The 24,113-nt window shown below is 57.6% G+C and overlaps 1 protein-coding gene across 1 annotated transcript; it reads left to right on the top strand.

Annotated features, from left to right (window-relative positions):
- Positions 1-359: 359 nt before the first annotated feature.
- CATIP (ciliogenesis associated TTC17 interacting protein) lies at positions 360-16,499 on the top strand. Its single transcript, XM_065413842.1, has 9 exons — positions 360-441; positions 6,545-6,745; positions 7,675-7,730; positions 8,669-8,755; positions 9,494-9,664; positions 11,352-11,476; positions 12,400-12,476; positions 13,165-13,253; positions 16,287-16,499. Exons 1-9 carry the CDS (start codon positions 360-362, stop codon positions 16,497-16,499), a joined length of 1,101 nt encoding a protein of 366 aa, XP_065269914.1.
- Positions 16,500-24,113: the final 7,614 nt, after the last annotated feature.

Below are 24,113 nucleotides of genomic sequence, written 5' to 3'. Positions count from 1 at the left end.
GGGTTAGGGGCACTCCCCTGGGGCGGGGCTGGGGGAAGGGCCCGATCTGGGGCTTGCATGGAGGGCTGAGGGGGTGGAGGCCTGGATGGGGGTGTCCTCCCCCCCCCAGGGGCGTGCACAGAAGGCTGGGGGGCTGCTCCATTGGGGGGCTGGATAGTTGGGGAGAGGGCTCCATCTGGGGCTTGCATGGAGGGCTGAGGGGGTGGAGGCCTGGATGGGGTGTGTGCCCCCCCCCCCGGTGCTGTGCACAGAGGGGTAGGGGCGATTCCCCTGCTGCCAGGCACAGGGGTCTCACTGTTTCTCCCGCACAGGGCCTCCAGCTGTGGCTTTGGAAGTGTCGCCTGGTCTTTCGCCAAGGGATGGATGACGCCGACTCGCCAGCGCCGGTGCAGAGGGTCCTAGCGGCCAGCGAGGGGGCCACTGAATTCCTCTCGCTCATCGGTGGGTGCCACTCGGGGTTCCGTTATCCGGCGGGGTGAGGGGTTCGCTGCTCAGCCACGGTCGCCCCCCGTGATGGAGGGGAGCCTGTGAACAGCAGCCGACGTGACCCGTTTCCAGCCGCTCGCCTGGCCCCCAGTGGCCCCGTGCACAGCCGTGGCTGCTGCCAGATGGGTGCGGGAGGTAATCTTGCTGAAAGAGACACACTTTCAAGCACCACGGCGCTCATCCTCGGGGCTGGGTACGTGTATGTGTGACTTTCCTGGCAGAGTCGTGTCTGGCCGTGAGCATCTGACGGCAGAACTGGTGTGCCAGGGGTCTCAGGCCGCGGCGTATTTACTGGCACCCGTGATTCCGGGATGACGCGGGAGTCTGGTGCATGCCATGTGCTTAGCGTGTGTGTGAGACCATGTCGTTCTCTAGTGACTGGGCCCAGGGACTAGAACAGCCTGTGATTTACAGCTAACACAGCTACTCCATGGCACAAAGGGTAGAGGCCTGTCTCTGGTGCAGACCATCCCAGGCTGCTCCAGAATGTCACCGTCTAACAAGCTAAACTATTACTGCATTCCTTTAAAAGAACATTCGGTGACGCACTGAAGAGCCAGTCTCCTGTTTGGCCTCCCATCTGTAAGGGATCTTTGCTGGGCTCCCCAGCCTGCCTTGACTCCCCCTAGTCCCCGCTGTGCTCTGCAGAATAATAACAATACTTTGCACTTATGTTGGAGGATTGCAGGGCCCTTCCAGCAATAATTAACCCTCAACAGCCCTATGAGTGAGGGGTTTGGGATGCAGGAGACTTGGATTCTGTTCCCAGCCCCACAGACTCACTGGGTGGTCTTGGGCAAATCACATCCCCCTGCTGTGCCTCTGTTTTCCCCATCTGTGAAATGGGAGTAATGAGACTGCTCCCTGGCACCGAGGGATTGTGGGGAGAGTTGGTCACAACATGTTTTTTTCCCCCCCTATGGAAAATATCTGTCAAGGTTTTGGTGAGACATTGGAATCTGACCTGCTGCTGCAGTGTCTCTGGGGTGTTGTAGTTCGGATGCGTCCTGCTCCTATTCTCCTCTAGTGTCTGGGCTCTCTGGTCAAACTACATCTCCCATGATGCACCATGTCTCCCCTCTCAGGGAGGGGCGCATCAAGGCGAATAGGAGCGTGAGTCTCCCAAACTACAACTCCCAGGAGGCACCCCAGGAAAGGAACTACTTCAGTTTTCAGGAATTCCGTTTTTTGATAAAGAATCAAAAGGTGGGAAGCAGCAGGCACTTTTCGTGAAAAGTCAAACACTGAATTTTCAGTTTCCATGAAAAATTTTTCAACTTGCCCTAGTTGTGAGACTCAGCTAGTTCCAGTTTGAGACCCTGGGGTGGAAGCTGCTGCGTGAACTCCGAGTATTATTATTTTATTGCTATTTTGCTAGGGAAATACTGTCATCCCATTTTATGGTGGGGTAAACTGAGGCAGAGAGAGAGAGATCAGATGGCAAGACAGTTATAGAACTAAGAACAGATCCCGGGACTCCTCGCTCTCAGAGCCCCCTCCCTCACCTCAACATCACACTCCCTGTCAAGAGTCAGGAATAGAACCCAGGAGTCATGACTCCCCACGCCTCCTCCAGCTGCCACAGATGCTGGAGTCGATCACATTGCTCAGCATCCCACGGTGTATTCTTCTGGTTTCACTTCTGCTTGAGATGCTGCTGTGGCTGATACCCCATCTCTTGAGGTTGCTGTGATTTCGATTTCAATGGCGCATTTGTTGTGGTTTTCGCTAAATGCCAACTTCCCTCCGGTTGCCGCGAGGGATGCCGACTCGCACCTGCGTCTTTCGTAGATTTCAAAGATAGGGGAAGGCTGGGTTGGGACCATCCCCAGGGGTCAGGGCAGGATTGTCCTTCACAGAAATCTCAGTGTTAGCAAATATTTCCTGCTAGCCTACCTGTCCCTTTGCTTTGCCCCATCCCAATCAATTTACAATCACTGTGAAGATAATAAGGTGATAAGTAATAGCATGGATTTGTCAAGAACAAATTGTGTCAAACCAACCTAATGGCTTGTTACCCTGTCAAAAAAAAGCTTTGTGGATGGGGGGGAAGCGGTACACATAGTTTATCTCGACTTTAGTAAGGCTTTTGATACTGTCTCACCTGACCGTCTCCTAAACAAACTAGGGAAATACAATCTAGTTCGAGCTACTATAAGGTGGGTGCATAACTGGTTGGAAAACCGTTCCCAGAGAGTCGTTATCAGTGGTTCATAGTCTGGAAGAGCATAATGAGTGGGGTCCTGCAGGGATCAGTTCTGGGTCCGGTTCTGTTCAACATCTTCATCAATGGCACAGAGAGGACACTTGTATAGTTTGTGGATGATACCAAGTTGGGAGGGGTTGCAAGTGCTTTGGAGGACAGGCTTAAAATTCAAAATGATCTGGCCAAACTGGAGAAATGGTCTGAAGTAAATAGGATGAAATTCAATAAGGACAAATGCAAAGCACTCCACTTAGGAAGGAACAATCAGTTGCACACATACAAAATGGGAAATGATGGCCTAGGTAGGAGTACTGCAGAAAGGGATCTGGGGGTCCTGGTGGATCACAAGCTAAAGGAGTCAACGGTGTCAGACTGCTGCAAAAAAAGCAAACATCATTCTGGGCTGTATTAGCAGGAGTGTTGTAAGCAAGACATGAGAAGTAATTCTTCCGTTCTGATTAGGCCTCAACTGGAGTATTGTGGCCAGTTCTGGGCACCACATTTCAGGAAATTAAAAGGTACAGTACCAAAAGTGAAATCCCGGCGAGCTGCGTGGAAACTTTTTAAAGACACCATAATAGAGGCTCAACTTAAATGTATCCCCCAAATTAAAAAACATAGTAAGAGAACCAAAAAAGAGTCACCATGGTTAAACAACAAAGTAAAAGAAGCAGTGAGAGGCAAAAAGGCATCCTTTAAAAAGTGGAAGATAAATCCTAATGAGGAAAATAGAAAAGAGCATAAACTCTGGCAAATGAAGTGTAAAAATATAATTAGAAAGACCAAAAAAGAATTTGAAGAACAGCTAGCCAAAGACTCCAAAAGTAATAGCATATATTGTTTTAAATACATCAGAAGCAGGAAGTCTGCTAAACAACCAGTGGGGCCACTGATGATCGAGATGCTAAAGAAGCGCTCAAAGACGATAAGGCCATTGCGGAGAAACTAAATGAATTCTTTGCATTGGTCTTCACTGTTGAGGATGTGAGGGAGATTCCCAAACCTGAGCCATTCTTTTTGGGTGACAGATCTGAGGAACTGTCCCAAATTGAGGTGTCATTAGAGGAGGTTTTGGAACAAATTGATAAACTAAACAGTAATAAGTCCCCAGGACCTGATGGTATTCACACATGGGTTCTGAAGGAACTCAGATGTAAAATTGCAGGACTACTAATTGTCATCTGTGACCTATCATTTAAATCAGCCTCTATACCAAATGACTGGAGGATAGCTAATGTGACGCCAATTTTTTAAAAGGGCTCCAGAGGTGACCCTGGCAACTACAGGCCAGTAAGCCTGACTTCAGTACCGGGCAAATTGGTTGAAACAATCATAAAGAACAAAATTGTCAGACACATAGATGAACATAATTTGCTGGGAAATAGTCAACATGGTTTTTGTAAAGGGTAATCATGCCTCACCAATCTACTGGAATTCTTTGAGGGGGTCAACAAGCATGCAGACAAAGGAGATCCAGTGGATATAGTGTACTTAGATTTTCAGAAAGCCTTTGACAAGGTCCCTCACCAAAGACTCTTAAGCAAAATAAGCAGTCATGGGATAAGAGGGAAGGTTCTCTCATGGATTGGTAAATGATTGAAAGACAGGAAACAAAGGGTAGGAATAAATGGTCAGTTTTCAGAATGGAGAGAGGTAAATAGTGGTGTCCCCCAGGGGTCTGTACTGGGACCAGTCCTATTCAACATATTCATAAATGATCTGGAAAAAGGGGTAAACAGTGAGGTGGCAAAATTTGCAGGTGATACAAAACTACTCAAGATAGTTAAGTCCCAGGCAGACTGTGAAGAGCTACAAAAGGATCTCGCAAAACTGAGTGACTGGGCAACAAAATGGCAGATGAAATTCAATGTTGATAAATGCAAAGTAATGCACATTGGAAAACATAATCCCAACTATACATATAAAATGCTGGGTCTAAATCAGCTGTTACCCCTCAAGAAAGAGATCTTGGAGTCATTGTGAATAGTTTTCTGAAAACATCCACACAATGTGCAGCGGCTGTCAAAAAAGCAAACAGAATGTTGGGAATCATCAAGAAAGGGATAAATAATAAAACAAAAAATATCATATTGCCTCTATATAAATCCATGGTACGCCCACACCTTGAATACCGCATGTAGATGTGGTCGCCCCATCTCAAAAAATATATATTGGAATTGGAAAAGGTTCAGAAAAGGGCAACAAAAATGATTAGGGGGATGGAACAGCTTCCATATGAGGAGAGATTAGTAAGACTGGGACTCTTCAGCTTGGAAAAGAGGCGACTAAGAGGGGATATGATAGAGATCTATAAAATCATGAGTGGTGTGGAGAAAGTGAATAAGGAAGTGTTATTTACTCCTCCTCATAATACAAGAACAAGGGGCCACCAAATGAAATTAATAGGTAGCAGGTTTAAAACAATCACAAGAAAGTATTATTTCACAACGCACTGTCAACCTCTGGAACTCTTTGTTGTGTTGTGAAGGCCAAGACTATAATGGGGTTCAAAAGGGAACTAGATAGATTCATGGAGGATCGGTCCATCAATGGCTATTAGCCAGGCTGGGCAGGGATGGTGTCCCTAGCCTCTGTTTGCCAGAAGCTGGGATTGGGTGACAGGGGATGGATCACTTGATGATTACCTGTCTGTTCATTCCCTTTGGGGCACCTGCCATTGGCCACTGTTGGAAGACAGGACACTGGGCTTGATGGACCTTTGGTCTGATCCAGTATGGCCGTTCTTATGTTCTTATGAAAGATGTGGACAAATTGGAGAAAGTCCAGAGAAGAGCAACAAAAATGATGAAAGATCTAGAAAACATGACCTGTGGGGGAAGATTGAAAAAACTGGGTTTGTTTAGAAGGCTGAGAGGGGACATGATACTAGTTTTCAAGTACATAAAAGGTTGTTAGAAGGAGAGAGAAAAATTATTCTCCATAACCTCTGAGGACAGGACAAGAAGCAATGGGCTTCAATTACAGCAAAGGAGGTTTAGGTTGGACATTAGGAAAAACTTCCCAACTGTCAGGGGAGTCAGGCACTGAACAAATTGCCTAGGGCGGTAGTCGAATCTCTGTCAGTGGAGGATTTTAAGAACAGGTTCGACAAACACCTGTCAGGGATAGTCCTGCCATGAGTGCAGGGGACTGGTCTAGACTGCTCGAGGTCCCTTCCGGTCCTACATTTCTATGATCGTTCTGACTGCAGTACTGCCTTCCCCCTGCAGCATGTCAGAGAAGCCATCTCACCTCTTGGCATTTACATCCTTGAGATATTTGCGGACCCTTCCCCACAACCCCTTGGCCAAGCGAGACAGAGCTTGTTAAATCTCTCCTCCAGTCCACTGATCAGCCCCCTCACTCTTCTCTGAACGCCCTGTCACGTAAACACACTGTTGTTGATGTGGGTGCACCAGACAGACTTCCATCTCCGTGGCGTTACTTAGGAGATGGGCGGCCTTGTGGCTAACGGACAGGACTGAGAGTCAGGACTCTTGGGTTCTCTTCCTGGCTCTTGAGGGGAGCAGGGTCTAGTGGTCAGAGTAGGCACTGGGATTCAGACCTTCTGCTCTATCTCAGCCTTCCTGTGTGACTTTAGGGCAAGTCCCTGCCTCCTGCTGTGCCTCAGTTTCCCCATGTGTTACATGGCACCGTAACACCGACCCTGCCTTGTGGGTCTCTGAGGCTTTACTAATGGATGTTTGAGACTCTTGGTCAGGCAGCAGGAGGGAGGAGTAGGGTTGAGTTTTTGTCTGGGAGGAGGCATCTGGCCATTCTGGGGGGAATGGATGGAGCCCCCGTCGGTCTGCGTGTGGCAGTGATTTGCTGTCGTCGTGTCCTGTCTCCCAGGCGCGGAGGAGCTGAGCCCCTGTCTCTTTGCGGAGTCGCTGGTCATGGTCTCGGAGAGCGGCCAGCCGCTCGGGCACTTCTCAATCTCGGTGCAGCCGGCCTGCTACGAGGAGCAGGGCGGGCAGGAAGAGGACTGCTACCTGGTCCATGCCGCCAGCCAGGGCACCATCAACGAAGTGCCCTGCAGCTCCTCCATCACGGGTAGGCCGAGGAAGCACCGCTGAGCTGGTGTCTGCAAGGGGGAGTGGGCTGGGGCAGAGAGACACCTGCTATGAGATGCCAGATGGGCCCCGATTCCCCCCCCCCCCGGCCCCTCTTGCTCTGGTGAGGTCCCTCATCCCAATCCTCTTGGCCCCATGCCGAGAAGAGGAGCAAGTGCTGCCCAGTCTTGGCCTGGCAAGAGGCAGAAGTGGCTGTAAGGGCCTGGGAGGGAGTAGGAGGGGGGGTTGCTCCTGGGGATCGCTGTCAGCCTCAGCACCTCCAGGCCTGACCCTCGCCAGCTGGCCCACACCTCCTTCCAGCGGTGTGGCCTGGAGCCCTGCACCAGCGCCCCTCAGATCACCAGGTGACGGGCGTCTGTCACGGGCGCGATAAGACCTTGCACCTACCAGCGCTCCCAGCCCCTGCCCGCCTGTGGCCGGGGGACTGGGGGACCACACCCTTGCCCCCTCCAGCACGGAGCAGGCAACCATTAGGACACCCCAGGAAACTCCCTGCATTAGCCGCCAAGAAGGAATGACAAGTGAAAATGGGCCGGGCCGGGCCGTGGCATGGAGATCCGGATACACAGTTCTGGGCCTGAATGTGATTGGCTCCCACCAGCGCAAACAGATCATGGGTGCTTCCACCGCCAGCTGGAGCAGGTGGACAAATAGTCCCTCCCTGATGGTCCTGTTATTCTAGCAGGGACATATCTCCGCTGGGATCCACCCTGGAGCGCCCATGTGCAGGGGCTGGGCAGCGGCAGGCAGACGGGGTACTGGGACTCCATGCAATACTGGGGTAGCCCTGGGCTCCCGGGACATTTCCAAGGCACCTGCAATCAAGGCCGGAGGGACCAGGCCGGGCCAGCGGGCGGGGAGAATGGAGCTGATCTGGGCTGAGCGTAGCTTTTGTTTCCTCTCCATCAGCTTACATATCAAAGCGGCTGGAAACCCTGGAGCAGCATCAGCAGGAATACGTGAAGGTAACTGCCCGCTCCCCTGCGGTCGCCGGCAGAGGGCAAGATAAACCTGCTGTTATCCGGCTCCTTTGCAGCCTTTTCTTCCCGAGGTAGATCTCCAGACAGTTCTCTGGCCCCTCTCTGGGTTGGAAGGAGCTGTCATGGGACTTACCCAGTGAGTCAGGGTTCAGCTGGGATTAGAACCTGGATCCTGCCTGCTCCTAGCCCCCGTGCTCCAACCACTACACGGCACAACCGCCTCGGTGTCCTGCTGCTGCCCCCTGCTCGGTGTTTGTATGTTTGTAGGCAGCGCTGCTGGCAGGGTGTGTTTCTCTCTCCCTGTTCTTTACGGGGTCGCTGGCTCCGTTCCCCTCCAGGCGTCACCGGCCCCTGCTGCCCACGGCCAGTCTCCGGGCAAAATCGTAGTGTTCGCAGTGGTTCCTGCACTGCGGATGATTGGCAGAAGAGACCTCTGGGCCCAGCAAGCCTGTCCCCTGCTGTCCTGGGTCAGATCGCCGGTCCATCCTGTCCCCAGACACCCTGGATCTGGTCATCGCCCCGGCTTCTCTGCCAGCACCCCTCCTTGATCAAACCATTGGTCTTCATGGCCTGGCACCATGCCTTGGGCCATGGCCAATACCTGTATCTTCAGAAGGTGGAACCTCCCATGATGCACTGGGCCAGTCATACAGTGCTGCCCATGGAAGCATCCTTCCTGACCCTTGCAGCACTGAAGCATGAGGGTTGGTCCCCCTCTCGCTGGGCGTCTGAGTGGGGAACAAGCAGGTGAGCCGCTCTGGCTCCAGACTTTACTGAGAGCAAATAGATGAGACCCCAGGAGGCCGGATTGTCCCCCGAGGGGATATGCCCCCAACACCCCTGGCCATAGCAGCCTACGCCCTGCCAGGTCCTGCACCCCTGCCCTGCATACCTCACTCTGCTGTATTTGCTCCCACTTGCAGTTCAGAGCCCACCCCCTGGACAGAAAGACCCACGTAGTGAAGCGCGGAGGCAGGCTGGTTGTCACGAAAATCATTGAGGAAGGAGAGGTGAGGCTGGAGGCAGGGGGGTCACGTCTGCAGGGATCTGAAAGCCTGGCTGGCCCCTTGTCCCCATCTGCAGAGCCCTGGGGTGGGGAGCTCCCTGTGGGGCTTCCCCTCACCCCCATCCCACACACCAGTTTGTCCTGAAACGCTCTCAACCCTGCTAAGCCTGTTCCACGGGCTGTGGCTGTCCCATGGCCAAACAGCAGGGGGCGCCATTGCCCGCGCCAGTCCCTGGCTCCCATTGCTGGGCTGGCGGAGATGGGGGGCGGAGATGGGGGGCAGGTCTGGTTGCACTAACAGGGCAGTCTCGGGGGCTTGCGGGGGGGGGGGGGGTGCTCTGAGTCAGCAGCCGGGGTCGGGTTCGTGGCCCCCAGCCTCGGAGTGGGGATGGCAAGTCTCACTAGGGGCGCAGGTTTCTGGGGGGAGAGATGGGGGCAAACCTCAAAGCACAGGGCCCCGCTCATCCTAGGGCTCCCTGCCTGGGTCCCTTAGCAGGAGGGGGCCTCACCTCCCAGCAGTGGTTCAGCCTGCATCATGTGCAGGGCCAGCCGGGGGTCTCGGGAGCTGAGCTGCCCCCTCCCTGGGGCACAGTTGTTGCCAGTGAATTTCTTTCTCCCTCTTGTTCCCGTGGCTGGGGGTGCAGGCTGATTGCAGAGCCGGCCTGGGATGCTGGGTCCTGAGGATCCCACGGGCCAGGCTGGGTCCCCGTCAGTCCCCTCCCCACCCCCCATCTCTCTGCAGCATGAGGTCCAGACCCAGAGCGTCTCCTACAACTGCGCCTCCCTGCACGGCCTCATCTCGGAAGCTGCCAACTTGCTGGTGCTGCGGGTGCTGGCCAGGCGAAGGGCCGTGCCCCAGAACACCACCTTCCTGGCCTTCGACACCGAGGCCCACGTCTGCACCTCCACTTACGTGAGTGCTGCCGAAGCTGCCCTCCACCCGGGCACAGCCGCACCCGAAAGCATCTGCCCCGGGGTGGGCGTTCGCCCTGCCCTGGGGGCAGGGACTAGGGGATCCTGGACCCTGACGGTGGGATCTGGGTGGGGAAGGGGCTCCTAGACAGTGGGGTGCAGGGTGGGTGAGCAAACTATGGCCTGGGGCCCACATCCGGCCCTTCAGACATTTTAATCCAGCCCTCGAGCTCCCACTGGGGAGTGGGCTCAGGGGCTTGCCCCCTCTGGTGCTCCAGACGGGGAGCAGTGTCGGGGCTTGCCCCATTCCACACGGCTCCACACGGCTCCCGCAATCAGCAGCATGTCCCCCCTTCCAGCAGCCAATGTGTAGGGGCAGCCAGGGGGTTCGGCGCGCTGCCCTGCCCCAAGCACACCCCTGCAGCTCCCATTGGCAGGGAACCGTGGCCAATGGGAGCTGCAGGAGCGGCGCCTGCGGATGGGGCAGAGCGCAGAGCCGCCTGGCTGCGCCTCCGCGTAGGAGCCGGAGGAGGGACATGCTGCTGCTTCCAGGAGCTGCTTGAGGTAAGTGCTGCCCGGAGCCTGCACCCCTGACCCCCTACGCCAGCCCTGATCCCCCTCCTGCCCTCTGAACCCCTTGGTCCCAGCCCGGAGCACTCTCCTGCATCCCCAACCCCTCATGCCCAGCCCCACCCCAGAGCCCGCACCCCCAGCTGGAGCCCTCACCCCCTCCCATACCCCAATCCCCAATTTCGTGAGCATGCATGGCCCACCATACAATTTCCATACCCAGTTGTGGCCCTCAGGCCAAAAAGTTTGCCCACCCCTGGTTTAGGGGGATCCACTGGGGAGGGGGTCTGGGTGTGGGAGGAGAATTGGGGGTCGTGGTGGGTTATCAGCTGAACACAAGCTCCTGGTATGACGCTGTGGCCTAGAGGGCTAATGCCATCCTGGGCTGTATAAATGAGAATTGCAAGGAGAAGCAGAGACGTTCTTACCTCTGGATTGGGCACTGGTGCGGCCACTGCTGGAATCCGGTGTCCAGCTCTGGGGCCCTCCGTTCAGGAAGGAGGTTGATAAATTGGGGAGGGGTCAGAGAAGAGCCAGGAGAATGATGGAAAGGATCAGAGAACCTGCCTTGTGGTGACAGCCTGAAGGAAGAGAAGAGAAGGCTAAGGGGGGACATGAGCCCAGTCTGTAAGTATGTACGTGGGGAACCCGTATTCCATACTGGGCATGGGGCTGGCAGGGACCGGTCAAACCCGAGCCAGTGGCTGGAAGTTGACGCCAGACACATTCAGGCTGGCAATAAGGCGCCCGTTTGTAACAGCGAGAGGAATTCGCCACTGGAGCAATTTCCCAGCCGTCGTGGTGGATTCTCCGTCACCGACAATTTCTGACTCAAGAGGGGCCTGCCCAGGAATAAAGATTTGGCCGCTTTTGGAGGGGCACTTTCTGTGCCCCCTGTAGCCAGAGGAGCTGGCTTCCTCCCCTCCCCCGTGGCTGGAGGAGCTGGCCTTGGAATCTACGAATCTGTGACCTTCCTCCATGTCTTCCCCCCCTTCCCCCCCCCCCCCGCAATATCTCCTGCCTGTAGCAGCTGGGGGGGGGGGGGGGGCACTGCCCAGCCTGAGGGTTAAAAGGGCTTGTCCTGCTCCTTGCTTCTCTCACAGTCTCTTCCTCTGCAGACCGCCATGGGCTTCCAGAAGCAGCTGGTGGGCATGACGGAGGTGGAGGTGTTTGTGATTGAGAGGGCCGTGTGCCCGGACGAGGGCATCCCCATGACCTGGCAGTTCTACTTCCTCTCCGACGGGTAGGAGAACCCAGCGGCCCATCACCCACCCGAGCCCTGCTCGGCTCCCGGGGCCCCTCCTGAGCTCTCGCTCTGCGGTGGCAGTCCCTGGCCGTCCGCCTCTGCCCTCCCTGGGGCCTGGGAACAGCCTGCCTGTGTCCCTTGAACGCTGGGCCCCATCCTGGCCCTATCCCTCCCGGGGCCTCGGCAGGGGGAGCCTTGCTCCAGGGATTTCCAGAGGTGGGCTTGCTTCCTGTCACTTATCTCCCAGGGCAACGGCTTCAGATTTAGTCTATGGGGGGGCGGGTGGGGGGTTCCAGATCCTGTCCCCCAGCCCCGGAGCCAGTCACCCCCTTTGTTTCTAAAAGGACATGGGCTGTTAAACCTCCCTGGATCCACGCTAGGGGAAGTGCAGTTCCCTGGGCCTCTCGCCCCGCTCCCGCTGCCAGCTCCCCTGCAGCCTTTGTGGGCCTGTGCAGACGGCAGCGGGAATCAAAGCCGGGACCTTGTCGCCCCGCAATCTCCGGTCGCTGTAGGGCTGCCGTCTGCCATGGGAGCCCATCCCTCCCTTGGGCTGCTCTGAGGGCAGCTGAGCCGGAGGGCGCCCCGGGCCGTGCAAGGCGTCCTGGCGCTTGCTCGCCCTCCGTCGACACGAAGGGGTGACGGCGGCGCAGCCAGGAGCCAGCCGCATTTGGCCCCTTGGCCGGGGAGGAGACCCCACGGCAGAGAAACGTCTGGCCACACAACTCCAGCTGCCCCCAGAGCGGTGGCGCCCGCCCACGTCCCTGTACATACAGGGGAATAACGAATCCCCGGCACCCGTCTCTGCACCAGGCGCAGGGACTCCCAGGTGCCCGTGGCGGGCGGCCCCACAGCCAGGCACGGGGAGGTAGAAGGTAACGGTGTATGACCAGGTCCTTCACCCGCTCCTCTCCATCACCCAGACATTTGGCCCGTCGTGTCCAGGTTGGGTCCCCGGCCACCATGCTGCTCCAGCAGCTGCCCGTTCTCATCGATGTAGGTAAGGAGCCTGGAGGCGGTCTAGGGGTGGGGATAGCGTCATGGGCCGGGGAAGGGGGTCCCATGGTACGAAGGGTACCTGGGTCTGTGCCGCAGCTCTCTGAAACAAGACTCCTTCTGATCTGGTTCCAGCAGCGGCTAGTCCCTCCCCAGGCTGCGGATGTGCTGTCAGACTGGGCGTCGGGGGGGGGTGTGTCACAGAGCGTGGGACACATGGGTGTTGGGAATCGCAGACACTCACCCTCTTCTGCCGTCGCTGACCCAGGCACCGGTGGGACCGGCTTGTGGCAGCACTAAGAGAGCTGGCCAGCGTGCGTCCCCGCTGCCCTCTGTGGCGAGAAATTGGAACCACCCCACTGTGTGTCAGAGGCCCCATACTGCCAACAGCTAGTGGGGACTCCTTGAGCTCACATCTTGGAGCAGGAGGCTCTGGGGCCCAGACCCTCAAAGGTAGATAGGCTGCTTACTCCCGCTGATTTCAGTGGGGCCTGGGCTCTCTCCCTGCTGCTGCCGTGAGATGGCGCAGGGCGTGCAGAATAGCGGCGAAGCTGGGAGAGGGGCCAGGGGATTGGTACAGCGGAGAGAGCCGGGTTAGCCCCTCCGGGTGCTGCTGGGCACGAGACACACGCTGGGCTCCCTGAACCCCGTTTTCTGAATCCCGTATCGTGAGACCTGCCTGCTCTCCCCAGATGAAGTGGAGCCCCGGCCCGTCTTCGAGAAGAAGCCCCTGGACTGGGAGGAAGACGTGCAGCTTTACTCCCAGTTCCTGGACAGGAAGGTGAGTTGGGGGCTGTGCTGAGGTCGGACCAGCCGCCCCCAGGATGCAGCTCCTGGCACGAGGGGGGCGGCCGAGGGGATGTTACTGGTCCAGCCTGCAGTGGAGATGCCTGAACGCTGGGACCTGATAGTGCCGCAGCATGGGAGAGGTGGGACCAGATTTGCCCGTTAGTTTGGGGTACGCTCCTTTATTCGGTAAAAAGCAACAGAGGGTCCTGACTTTAAGTCTTAAAGGTGCCACAGGACCCTCTGTTGCTTTTTACAGATTCAGACTAACACAGCTACCCCTCTGATCCTTTATTCGGGTTACTCTTCGGGGGGAGGGGGGGTGTTTCTGTACTGCTTGTGTCACGTGTGTTTTCATATGGAGCTCTACTAGGGTTACCATATTTCCACAAGCAAAAAAGAGGACACTGGGGGGGGGAGGAGCCCCGCTCTAGCCCCGCCCCTGCCCCACCCCCATCCACTCCCTCCCACTTCCCACCCCCTGATTGCCCCCCTCAGAACCCGCAACCCCCCCGCTCCTTGTCCCCTGACTGCCCCCTCCTGGGACCCCTGCCACTAACTGCCCCCTAGGACCCCACCGCTTATCTAAGCCGCCCTGCTTCTTGTCCCCTGACTGCCCCCTCCTGAGAACGCCCTACGACCCTACCTGTCCCCTGACTGCCCCGACCCTTATCCACACCCCCACCCCATATTCACACCCCTGCCCCCAGACAGATCCCCGGGGACTCCCATGCCCTATCCAACTGCTCCCCGCCCCCGACAGGACCCCCAGAACCCCAGACCCATCTAACCCCCCTGCTCCCTGTCCCTGACTGTCCCAACCCCTCTCCACACCCCTGCCCCCCTGACAGCCCCCCCAGACCCATCTAACCCCCCCGCTCCCTGTCCCTCCCAACCCCTCTCCACACCCTTGTCCCCGTGACAGCCCCCCCCAAAACTCCCGACCCATCCAACCCCCACTCCCTGTCCCCTGACCAGGGCCGGCTTTAAAGAGCCCAGGAATCGGGCTGCGCTCCGGACGGGGTTGCGGGGCTTGGGGCCGGGCCGGAGGTGCTCGGCCGGAGGTGCTGGGGCCCGAGCCGGGCCGGGTCCGGGCCGGGGGTGCTGGGGCCCGAGCCGGGCCGGGTCCGGGCTGGGGGTGCTGGGGCCCGAGCTGGGCTGGAGGGAGCCGCTCGGCCAGGGCCGCACCTCCCCGGAGCTCTCCTCCTCGCGCCCCCCCCACCGCCCCAGCTTACCTGCTGCTGCCTCCCGCTTGCCCCTACTTCTTTTCAGACTTCCCGCGAAGATCTGATTCGCGGGAAGCAGGGGAGGGGGAGGAGCAGGGGGGCGGAGCGTTCAGGGGAGGGGTGGAGGGGGAAGACAGCTGCGGGCCGGACAGCATGGTAAGGCTGCAGGGGATGGGGGGAGCCGGGAAGGGGCTTTGGGTGCCCGGCGGCGCTTGACCGCCGCTTTTCTGTCTATAAATAGCCGACCGGGGGGAAATCCCGGACATTTTTAAAAATCCCCCCCCGACGGCTATTTATAGACCGAAAAGCCGGACATGTCCGGGGAAATCCGGACATATGGTAGCCCTAGCTCTACTTCTCCCTTCTGCAAGTCCCCTCCCAATGGAGCTGTCCTGCAGGGCCTAGGTTCCCTAGGGCTGGGTTTCTCCGGCCCCAGGAACGGATGAACCCCCACCCACACGTACATTAACAGAGCAAGTCTGAGCGGACCGGGTCAATCAGCACTGTCAAGCTGACCTTTTATCTGTCCCTGGACTCACCGGGCTGGAGGAAGCAGCACTTTCAAGCTGTTACCCTTATGGGTCCCAGATTCCGCACGTCCCTATCCCCACTCTCACACCACAATTGTACTGGCAGTAACCTACTCGATGAGCAAACCCCACAGTATTTTGGGCGCTGCAGGGATCTTTAGCTTAGGTAGAAGAAGCGTTGCTGCAGACTGAATGGGGGAAGCTAAAAACACCAAAGAGTAAAGTTCAGCGAGAGAGAGAGAAGCAACCAACTTAACCATAAAAGTTATTTATTGAATAAGGCCTTTAAATCAACCTGGGGCTCCCAGCTGCAGAGGTGGCTGTGAGCCGCCGGGGCTCAGGGGCAAATTAAAGGGCACGGGGCTCTGGCCGCCGCGGAGCTCCGGGCCCTTTGAATCCCCGTCCCCTGCCGGGCTGGAGCCGGGATTTAAAGGGCCCGGAGCTCCCGCCACTGCGTGGAGCCCTGAGCCCTTTAAATCCCGGCCCCAGCCCAGCCGCTGGAGCCGCGGGTGGGATTCAAAGGGCTCTTGCTCCATGCAGCGGCGGGGAGCCCAGAGCCCTTTAAATCCCCGCCGCGGAAGCCGGTGCGGTCTGGCACGGCGTACTAGCTTTTGCCGATACGCCGTACCAGACCGGACCGGCTTACTTTCACCTCTGATCTTGTTAGGGTGACCAGATGTCCCGATTTTATAAGGACAGTCCCGATTTTTGGATCTTTTTCTTATATAGGCTCCTATTACCCCCCACCCTCTGTCCTGATTTTTCACATTTGCTGTCTGGTCACCCTAGATCTTGTCACCCTTGTCAGGAGGGCTCTAGGTGTGTCTCCCAATGCCCTTCACTGCTCTCTGCAAGTTTTTTTCCCCCTCTGATGGGTTTTTAGTTTAAGCAGAAGCTGAGGCGGGGCGGGGGGGGGTGTCTTTCATGAGTCAGGCTGGATACTGCACCCTGGTTCCCCAAGAACGCACAGCTGACTGGGATCAGAGGGAAGAGCAGGGACTGCGGGGGACAATGGGGGGAAGCAGGGGTCAAAGCAGAACCAGGCTGGGTGAGGGCACCGCGGAGGGTTTGCCCCAGCCCCAGGAGCTTTGGAGGGGCAGCCGAAGGCTGGATTGCGCGTCTAGCCCGGCGTGGGGGCGGCTGTTGCCAGCTCTGGAGCCGGGCCTGCCTGATCGCCGGTCTGCCTCGAGAGTGCGGGTTCCCTCCCCCGGCGCGCTACCCCGAAGCCGCCCGCGTGGGGCTGATGGAGGCGGGGCCTCTTTCCCGTTGCAGGAGGAGCTGCAGGCCGGCCACGCCTCCTACGCCCGGCGCCACCCGGAGCTGCGCACCCTGCTGGCCGACTTCCTGCAGCTCCTGCTGCTGCACAAGCCCGACGACGTCCTCACCTTCGCCGCCGAGTTCTTCGCCCCGTTCGCCAGGCAGCGCCCGCCGGGCAGCAGCTTCCAGGCCTCCGGCAAGCCCAGCCCCTTCCGCGGCCGTGTCTGAAGGGCCGGCCGCCTCCGGGCATTAAACTGGCGGGCAGCAGCTTCCAAGCACTGGGCTCTGTTCATTTAACCCGGGGCGGAAAGGGAGTCCGTGTGGGGCGGGGGGAGTCACTCCCAATGGGGTTGGGGCATCCTCCGGTCAGTTACATGGGAGGGGCTTAACCCCCAGACCCTCCGGCCTTGGACCACGGTCTGCCACATTCGGGGCCGGGATGGGGAGAACTTGCAACGGCACGGCTACGCCCCGGCCCCTTGGCTAGCGAAAGCCCGTTGAGCGTATCCACACCCAGCGCTGCCTCCATTCATTGCAGGACTGGTGCAGTGTGGGTAGCCGTCCCCCAGGCCCCTAAAGCAGGGGGTTGTGGGTGCAGTGCTCCCCAGGGGTGCCGCGACCGCACTGTTTACAGATGTGAGCTGGATAAACGAGGGGATTTTGGTAACGTGTAAAAGACCAGATGAAGTGAAACGCCTGGCTGTTGCGTCCGGTATTCGTCCGTTGGAACAAGACAGGCCCTGAGATCGGCCGGCCGGCCCGTCCCCTCGCCCCTGGCTTTATAACACACGGGAAACCACAAGTCAGCTGTGCTGTGCGATTTCAGCCTTGACTGGCTGTGAGCCTGCGGGAGGCGGGTGGAATGGAAGCCAGAGGTCTCTGACTCCGGCTGCATGAGCGGGTTAGGAGCCTGGAGCTGACTCAGCCCAGAAGGATCAGGCAATTGACCTTTCCTCTTGTAATGGGGGGAGCGGCTGCTGCCTTTGGCACGAACATGGGCGGCCCAAACTTCTGCAGGGTTTTGCAGGACGCAGAATTGCAGGTACAGGAGTCTACCCCGGCCATGCCCCTTTTGGTCCCCAATCCCCCTCTCCCTTCCCAGGGCTGCCCCTAGCAGAGGATGGTGGGAAGGGTCTGAGACAGGGTGAGGATAAGGGGGCTGCGGGCTGTAAGTGTCCCCCTTCCACCGTCACCACCGCCTGGGTAAACTGAGGTAGGCCAAGAGACCTTCTCATAATACCCATCTCTTCCAGCCCAGCTCTCAAGCCACTGGAACAGAGCTAAGTTGCATTCTCCCCAGGGGGTGGGGGGAAACTGAGGCACAGAGCGAGTCTGATCTGTCCTGTGTCACCCTGCAAATCTGTGGCAGAGGGTGCAATAGGTCCCAGCCCAGACCCTGAACCACATTCCTCCCCCGCAGAGCTAGGAACAGCCCCCTGGAGCGGAGAGTCCCCCCTCCTCTGCTCTAACTGCTAGACTGTGCTGCTGTTCCAGTGCCAGTGGGGCTCTCATGGGCTGGAGCTGGGGACAGGCCTCCTATCCATGTACAGGGAGGACAGAGAATTGAGCCCATTAGCCCAGAGCAATGGGCTGGGTCCAGCCCGCTGTCTCTGCTTGCCCTTGGCTTTCCCGAGACGTGGGCTGTAGCCCATGAAAGTTTGTGCTCTAATAAATGTGTTAGTCTCTAAGGTGCCACAAGTACTCCTGTTCTTTTTGCGGATACAGACTAACACGGCTGCTACTCTGAAACATGCCTGGAGGGTGATTCACCAGGACCGGACAGGAACCCAGCTTCCCGGGCGAGCAGTTCCCGGTTACTGCAAAATGTGGCAATCACAGACTTCCCCACAGAGCTCATGTGGCTGGGGGGGAGGCTGGTCTGGTGACACCCCCCCCCCCCGCAAGCTTGCTCAGGGGGCCTTTACAACACCCCAGCAGGATTAGCAGCGCCCTGGTGTGCCTGATCCCTGGGGCTGTGGGAGATGCTGCCAGGTGAGGTGCATGGAGGGGTGCTGCACCAGAAGCAGCCGCTGGAGGTGTCGGCTGCAGGGTGACAAGCGTGCTCAGGAGCAGTTCTGCCTCTCCACGCTGGCACTGGGCAGCCAGCCTGGGGGGGGTCCCTTTGGAGGGGTGTAGAACTGCACTCTGCAGGGGGGTCCCTAGACTTCCCTCCCTCCACCCCCGCTTGTCCTTGCATGGAGGCAGCCCCTTCCCCCCCGCCCCCCAGCAGATCCTGAATGACCCCTCGTGCAGCTTGGGTAGTGGGGGGGGGGGGGGAATTCAGCACATTTCTCCTCCCCTCCCCCTCGTTCCCCTCCCAGCCCTACAGCCCTCGAGCCGTTCGAGGCTGGGTGGGAGGGAGCTGTTTTCAGCTGAGGCCCTAGCCCCAGTACAGGGTGACGGGTGAGGTGAGCTGATGTGTGTGTCATACCCCCCGTAAGTGCCCACCTCCCCCGAGTCAGCCAGAGCTGGCTGGGAGGCAGCAGGTCACCGGGGCAGAAATGTTGCCTTGTCCCGACGATGGAGCAATCCAGGGAATCCCCCTGGCAAAGCTACTGCGGCCTCAGCTTCCTCCAGGGCGAGGCTTCCTGCTCCCAGGGGAAAGCAGTGTCCGACCCACAGAGCCTCCCCATATGGTCTAAAGAGCCCTGCGGTGGGGGGCTGGGGCAGGGCGAGGGGCTGTGGGTCCAGGGGCTCTTCCCACACACTCGATAAGATGCAGAACTTCCTCCTGCCCTGGGCTAGCAGCAATCCCAGGTCTGTTCGACCCCTTCCACCCCTACTCGTGCCCCCTTGCCACGTATGCCAACCCCCACCCACAACGGTGCCAAGTGCAACCCGCATGCGGCAGCCTGGAGACCCCGGTCTGGCTACTGCCAGGACCCGGCTGGGCCACCTGCCTCCGCCCCTTGGCTGCCCACACCAGTGTCAGCCGTTCCCCATTGTCTGGCACCCTTCGGGCGCTGGCCTGCTCCGCCCCGCCTGGCACAGGGTAGGAGCTTGGGCCATGCAGGGAGAAGGTGGCTCAGTAAAACTTGGGCTTGGCAGCCAGGAGCCTCCAAATCTAGATCCAGCCAGTGCCTGCATTTCTGCTTGAGCAAATCCTCAGCACTTCCCAGCTGAGCCCAGCCGGGGGGGCTGTCTGCAGATCCTGGTTGGAGGGGATCACGCGGCGGGGAAGCCAAGCTAGCTTCGGACAAATGGCAGGTCCCAGCCTAACCCCAAGCTGGTCTCTAAGAGCTAAAAGCAGAACCCGGTTCATCGTCCCACCCACAAAGAGGAAACCCAGCACAGCAGTTCCACTACTTTCGCGGGCTGGACTCGAAGCAAAGAACAAACTCACGGGAGCCATTTGGCTTGAAAGCCAGCGTCATGCGACAGGGGGTGGCTGCCTGGCTCCGGCTGCCTGGCTCCGGCTGCTGGGCTCCAGCCCCTCTGCAAACATGGCTGAATGAAGCCCCAGGGAAGGTGGGTGAGAGGGATTAGCCCTAACCTACCAATGGGGAAACTGAGGCACGTGGCGGGGCCGTCACTTGCCCAAGGTCACACAGGGAGTCGGTGACACCCACATCTTCTGCCTCTCAGCCCTTTCCCTCAACCGCATGGCCACCCATCCGCCCAGCATAGCAGCTGTGCAAACAACCCCAGCACCTACAGCGCTGGTGATTAGCAGCGCAGACTCCTGACAAGGGGGACGCACCCCCTGGGAACTGACAGTTGGGCAGGAAACTTGCCCTCGCCCCCATATCCTGCTGCCTCTTTCGCTGCCGGGGGGGAACAGGTGGGGGCCCAGGGTGCTGGATCCAGCGTGAGCAATAGCAACAGTGGCTGTAAAGACCTGATCCAGAGGGGGGCCAAGTCCCTGCCGGTGTCGGCGCGTCTCGGGGCCAGGCCCCGGGTGAGGCAGGGCCGCTGACTGGCTACTGTCTTGGGTCTGCACCGCACTCTGCAGCGCCTTTCCTGAGTGCTGAGCCAGGCAGATGCTTCGGCCTGGGCTGCGCTAGGAAGTCAGGTCGACGTAAGGCAGCTGACGTCACCCCCACCCCGTCAGTGTCTACACTGCAGTGTCGCTCCTGCCTGTGTAAGTCACCCGCCACATCGACTTCATCACTCCACCCCCGTGAGAGGCCCCGGGCTTGGGGCAACATGGTTAGGGCGATGCGGTGTCTGTAGACACCGTTACTTACATCGCCTGTTGGTTGTCAGCCCCGTTTGGGGCTCACAGCTGGAGCGCCCACACCCCCTGCCCCAGGGCTGACAACGTGAGCTGTCAGCCCCGGTGCAGGGCTCACAGCTGATGACCCTGCCGCATGCCTCAGTTTCCCCACCTGTCGCTCAGGGATAATCACAATGCCCCATGTCAGTGTGCGGAAAGGCTCCTGGTGAGGACGCGCACCGCCAACGGAAAGCAGAGTGTGCATGTGAACCCCTGCTTTAATGACAGCATTGGCTGTACGTTGACTTAACTTAGATTGGTTCAATTGTGTAGTGTAGACAAGGCCCTACCGGTGACCTGGGCAGGGCAGGCTGGGGACCTAGAGCGCCTGAGCGTATCACAGGCCGCTCCCAGGCTCGGCATCGGCAGCTCAGCCCTCAGCGCCTCCTGCACCCCAGCCTGTGCGGTGCACTCCAAATGCCACCCCAGTCCCCTGCTGTCCTGCCCCTCCGCCCGCTGCAGCTTTTCCCCATGCGTCGGCTAGGCCTGAAACCTCCCCCCGACCCGGTCCGGCCTCCGTCTTGGCCTTGAAACCCCTTCTTGAGCCGTGTGTCTTTCAGCACCTTCACTTCTTCCTGCTCCAGCAATCCTGAGTGGCCAACCCCCAACGCTGCCTCTCCCCTGCCACCTCCAGTCCCCACCCTGCCCCGCACCGGTGCAGCATCTCACTTCAATCCTTTGGAGCAGGTCCGTGCTGGTTTGGGTTAGTCTGCAAAGCCTCGTGCACACAGCTCAGGGGTCGTGTCGCACGTAGCGTGCGAGTTCCGTAACCAGACACCCCAGTGTGCACCACAAAGCCGGGGCCAGTGCCTCACCTTCCGCTCCCCTGCAATAATTCTGGGTCTTCACGCCGCAAATAGAGCGACCGGCACCGCACCTTCCTTTGCAACGAAGGCAGTGACCGCGGAAAGGCCCCGACGCTGCTCTGAGAATAGGAGCTGGAGTCAGAGGCTCCCCCCGGTCGGTACAAGCCTGTGGTCCAACATGCAGGGGCAGGATGTGGTCCCAAGCACTTACCCCAAATGGGATGAGATCTTTAACACTGCAATCAACGGGGAGGTGAGCAAGGACTACTCACGTGAGCAGGGTCAGGTGGTAAATTTGACGCTGAGCCAGGGCTGACCAGGGGTGTCCCTGCGCAGGATCAGGGCCTCGACCGTGCGATCGGATCGAAGCTCTTTCCCTGGAGTGTCTATGTCGTGCTTGTATTTCAGGCGCTGGATCACACCCACTGTAGTGACACCGAGACGTTCCTTGTTCTTTATTTGTTTTTCAGCAGCACCTACAATCGCCCATCATGGGGCAGCACCCGCTGGGCTTGGCGTTTTCAGGGCAGAAATCTTTCTCCATAAACTAAGGCCTGATCTACGGTTCAAATGTAGGTTGACATAAATACAACACCCAGGGGTGTTCAAAATCCACCCCCCCTGCATGACGCAGCTCTGTTGACCTAATCCCCGGCATGCAGACAGCTGGGTGGATAGAAGAATGCGTCTGTCGACCTAGCTGCTGTCGCTCAGGGAGGTGCAGGCTGTGTCTATGCTGTGGGGTTATGCCGGCCTAGCCACGGCGCTGTAGCCGTGCCGGTATACTGTAGACACGGCCTAATTTCAAAGCAGAAATCTTGATGTTTCTGAAGAGCCTGCAGCTTCCACTGAAGGAGAGAATTTGTGGTGTGGAGTTCCTAAGCTCACATTCAAGCAGTTTGTGAACTGGTCAAGTCTAAAAGTCCTGGGGGGTTTCTTTCCCTTTTATTTATTTAGGGGGGGGGGGAGTAAGCTACAAACATGTTAATGTAACATTACTGTTATGCATTAAACCAGACAAAATCAGGACGTTAAAGACACATAAAGGACACATAACCTTAACTCTGCCCCCAATCACATCTGCTTTACAATACAGTCCTTGCTAAATAAATCACACACTATTTCTCAGATAATATAATTATTTCTTTCCCCTAACAACTCTAGGGCAGAGACCTGTGAGCGTGTGATTAAGGACTATTTGGTGATGTGTATGCACAAGGGTGGAGGGGGCAGAGTTCAGGTGATGTCTTCAACCTTTGTTTTCTCATCTCCTGATTTTTGGCACATTTAAAGCTGTCATTGAACCAGATGAAAAGGGTCGTGCGTGTGTTTCTGTCTCCCCGCTGCCTCGGATAAGCCCTGTTCAGTGTGTGTCTTTCACAATGGAAATTGGTAAGTAGCCTGGGGTCCACCAAGGATTTGTACTAGGACCAGTGTTGTGCAACATATTCATGTATGATCTGGAAAAGGGGGTTAACAGGTGACAATGTTTGCAGATGATACAAAATCACTCAAGGTAAGTTCAAAGCTGACTGAGATGAGTTACAAAGGGAAAACTGGGTGACTGGGCAAGAAAATGGCAGATGAAATTCACAGTTGATAAATGCAAAGCAATGCACATTGGAAAACATCATCCCAACTGTACATATAAAACGATGGGGTCTAAATTAGCTGTTACCACTCAAGACAGAGATCTTGGAGTCACTGTGGCTAGATCTGTGAACACATCTGCTCAATGTGCCGTGCAGTCAAAACAGCGAACAGAATGTTGGGAACCATTAGCAAAGGGATAAAGAAGACAGAAAATATCATAATGCCACTATCTAAATCCATGGCACGCCCACACCTTGAATACTGAGTGCTGTGGGCAGATCTGGTCACCCCCATCTCACAAAAGAGAGATCAGACCTGGGAAAGGTGCAGAGAAGGGCAACCAAAATGATGAGGGGGATGGAACAGCTTCTGTACGAGGAGCCATTTAAAAGTCTGGGGCATTCAGCTTAGAAAAGAGACGACAAAGAGGGGATATGATTGAAGTCTATAAACTCATGACTGGTGTGGAGAAAGTAAATAAGGAAGTGTTATTTGCTCCTTCTCATAACACAAGAACTAGGGGTCACCAAATGAAATGAATAGGCTGCGGCAGCAGGTTTCAAACAAACAAAAGGAAGTATTTCTTCCCACAACACACTGTCAACCTGTGGAACTCCTTGCCAGAGGATGTTGTGAAGGACAAGACTATAACTGGGTTAAAAAAAAGAACTAGATAAGTTCCTGGAGGATAGGTCCATCAATGGCTATTAGCCAGGATGGGCAGGGATGGTGTCCCTAGCCTCTCTTTGCCAGAAGCTGGGAATGGGCGACAGGGGATGGATCACTTGAGGATTCCCTGGTCTGTTCATTCCCTCTGGGGCACCTGGCACTGGCCACTGTCGGCAGACAGGACGCTGGGCTAGAGAGACCGTTGCTCTGACCCAGTCTGGCCGCTCTCAGGTGTATGTCCCTCTCCGCCCTGCTGCTCCACACGGGACCCGCCATGCACAGCGTCGCTGTGTGTATCTAACGCTGAGGAAGGGCGCTGGATTCAAGTGCTGAAGTCTCCCCCCCCCCGTTTATCCACAGGCCAGGATCCCAGCCCCCCACCCCCGGGACAGGGAGGCACTTGCGGACTTCCCGAGGCTGCTGCGTCCCTGAGCTCAGCGCTGGCGGGGCGGGGGTGGGGAGAGGTACAAAGCTCGGCCCCCTCCCAGCCTGGGGCACTTCCTCCTCGGCTCCTCCGGCCGGCCAGGCGCGCCGGGCTGCTTTCCCCGGGGAGGCTCC

The sequence above is a fragment of the Emys orbicularis genome, chromosome 11 (genome assembly GCF_028017835.1).
Source record: "Emys orbicularis isolate rEmyOrb1 chromosome 11, rEmyOrb1.hap1, whole genome shotgun sequence".
Classification (NCBI taxonomy): domain Eukaryota; kingdom Metazoa; phylum Chordata; order Testudines; family Emydidae; genus Emys; species Emys orbicularis.
Note: the sequence above shows the minus strand (reverse complement) of the source record. Positions and strands in the feature narration are given on the sequence as shown.

Bases quoted from the DNA above. Each gene is read 5' to 3' on its own strand.
- CATIP (XM_065413842.1), top strand. From the start codon at position 360: ATGGATGACGCCGACTCGCCAGCGCCGGTGCAGAGGGTCCTAGCGGCC. The intron at 11,477-12,399 runs GTAGGAGAACCC...TCCATCACCCAG, and splicing joins TTCTACTTCCTCTCCGACGG to ACATTTGGCCCGTCGTGTCC. The intron at 12,477-13,164 runs GTAAGGAGCCTG...TGCTCTCCCCAG, and splicing joins GCCCGTTCTCATCGATGTAG to ATGAAGTGGAGCCCCGGCCC.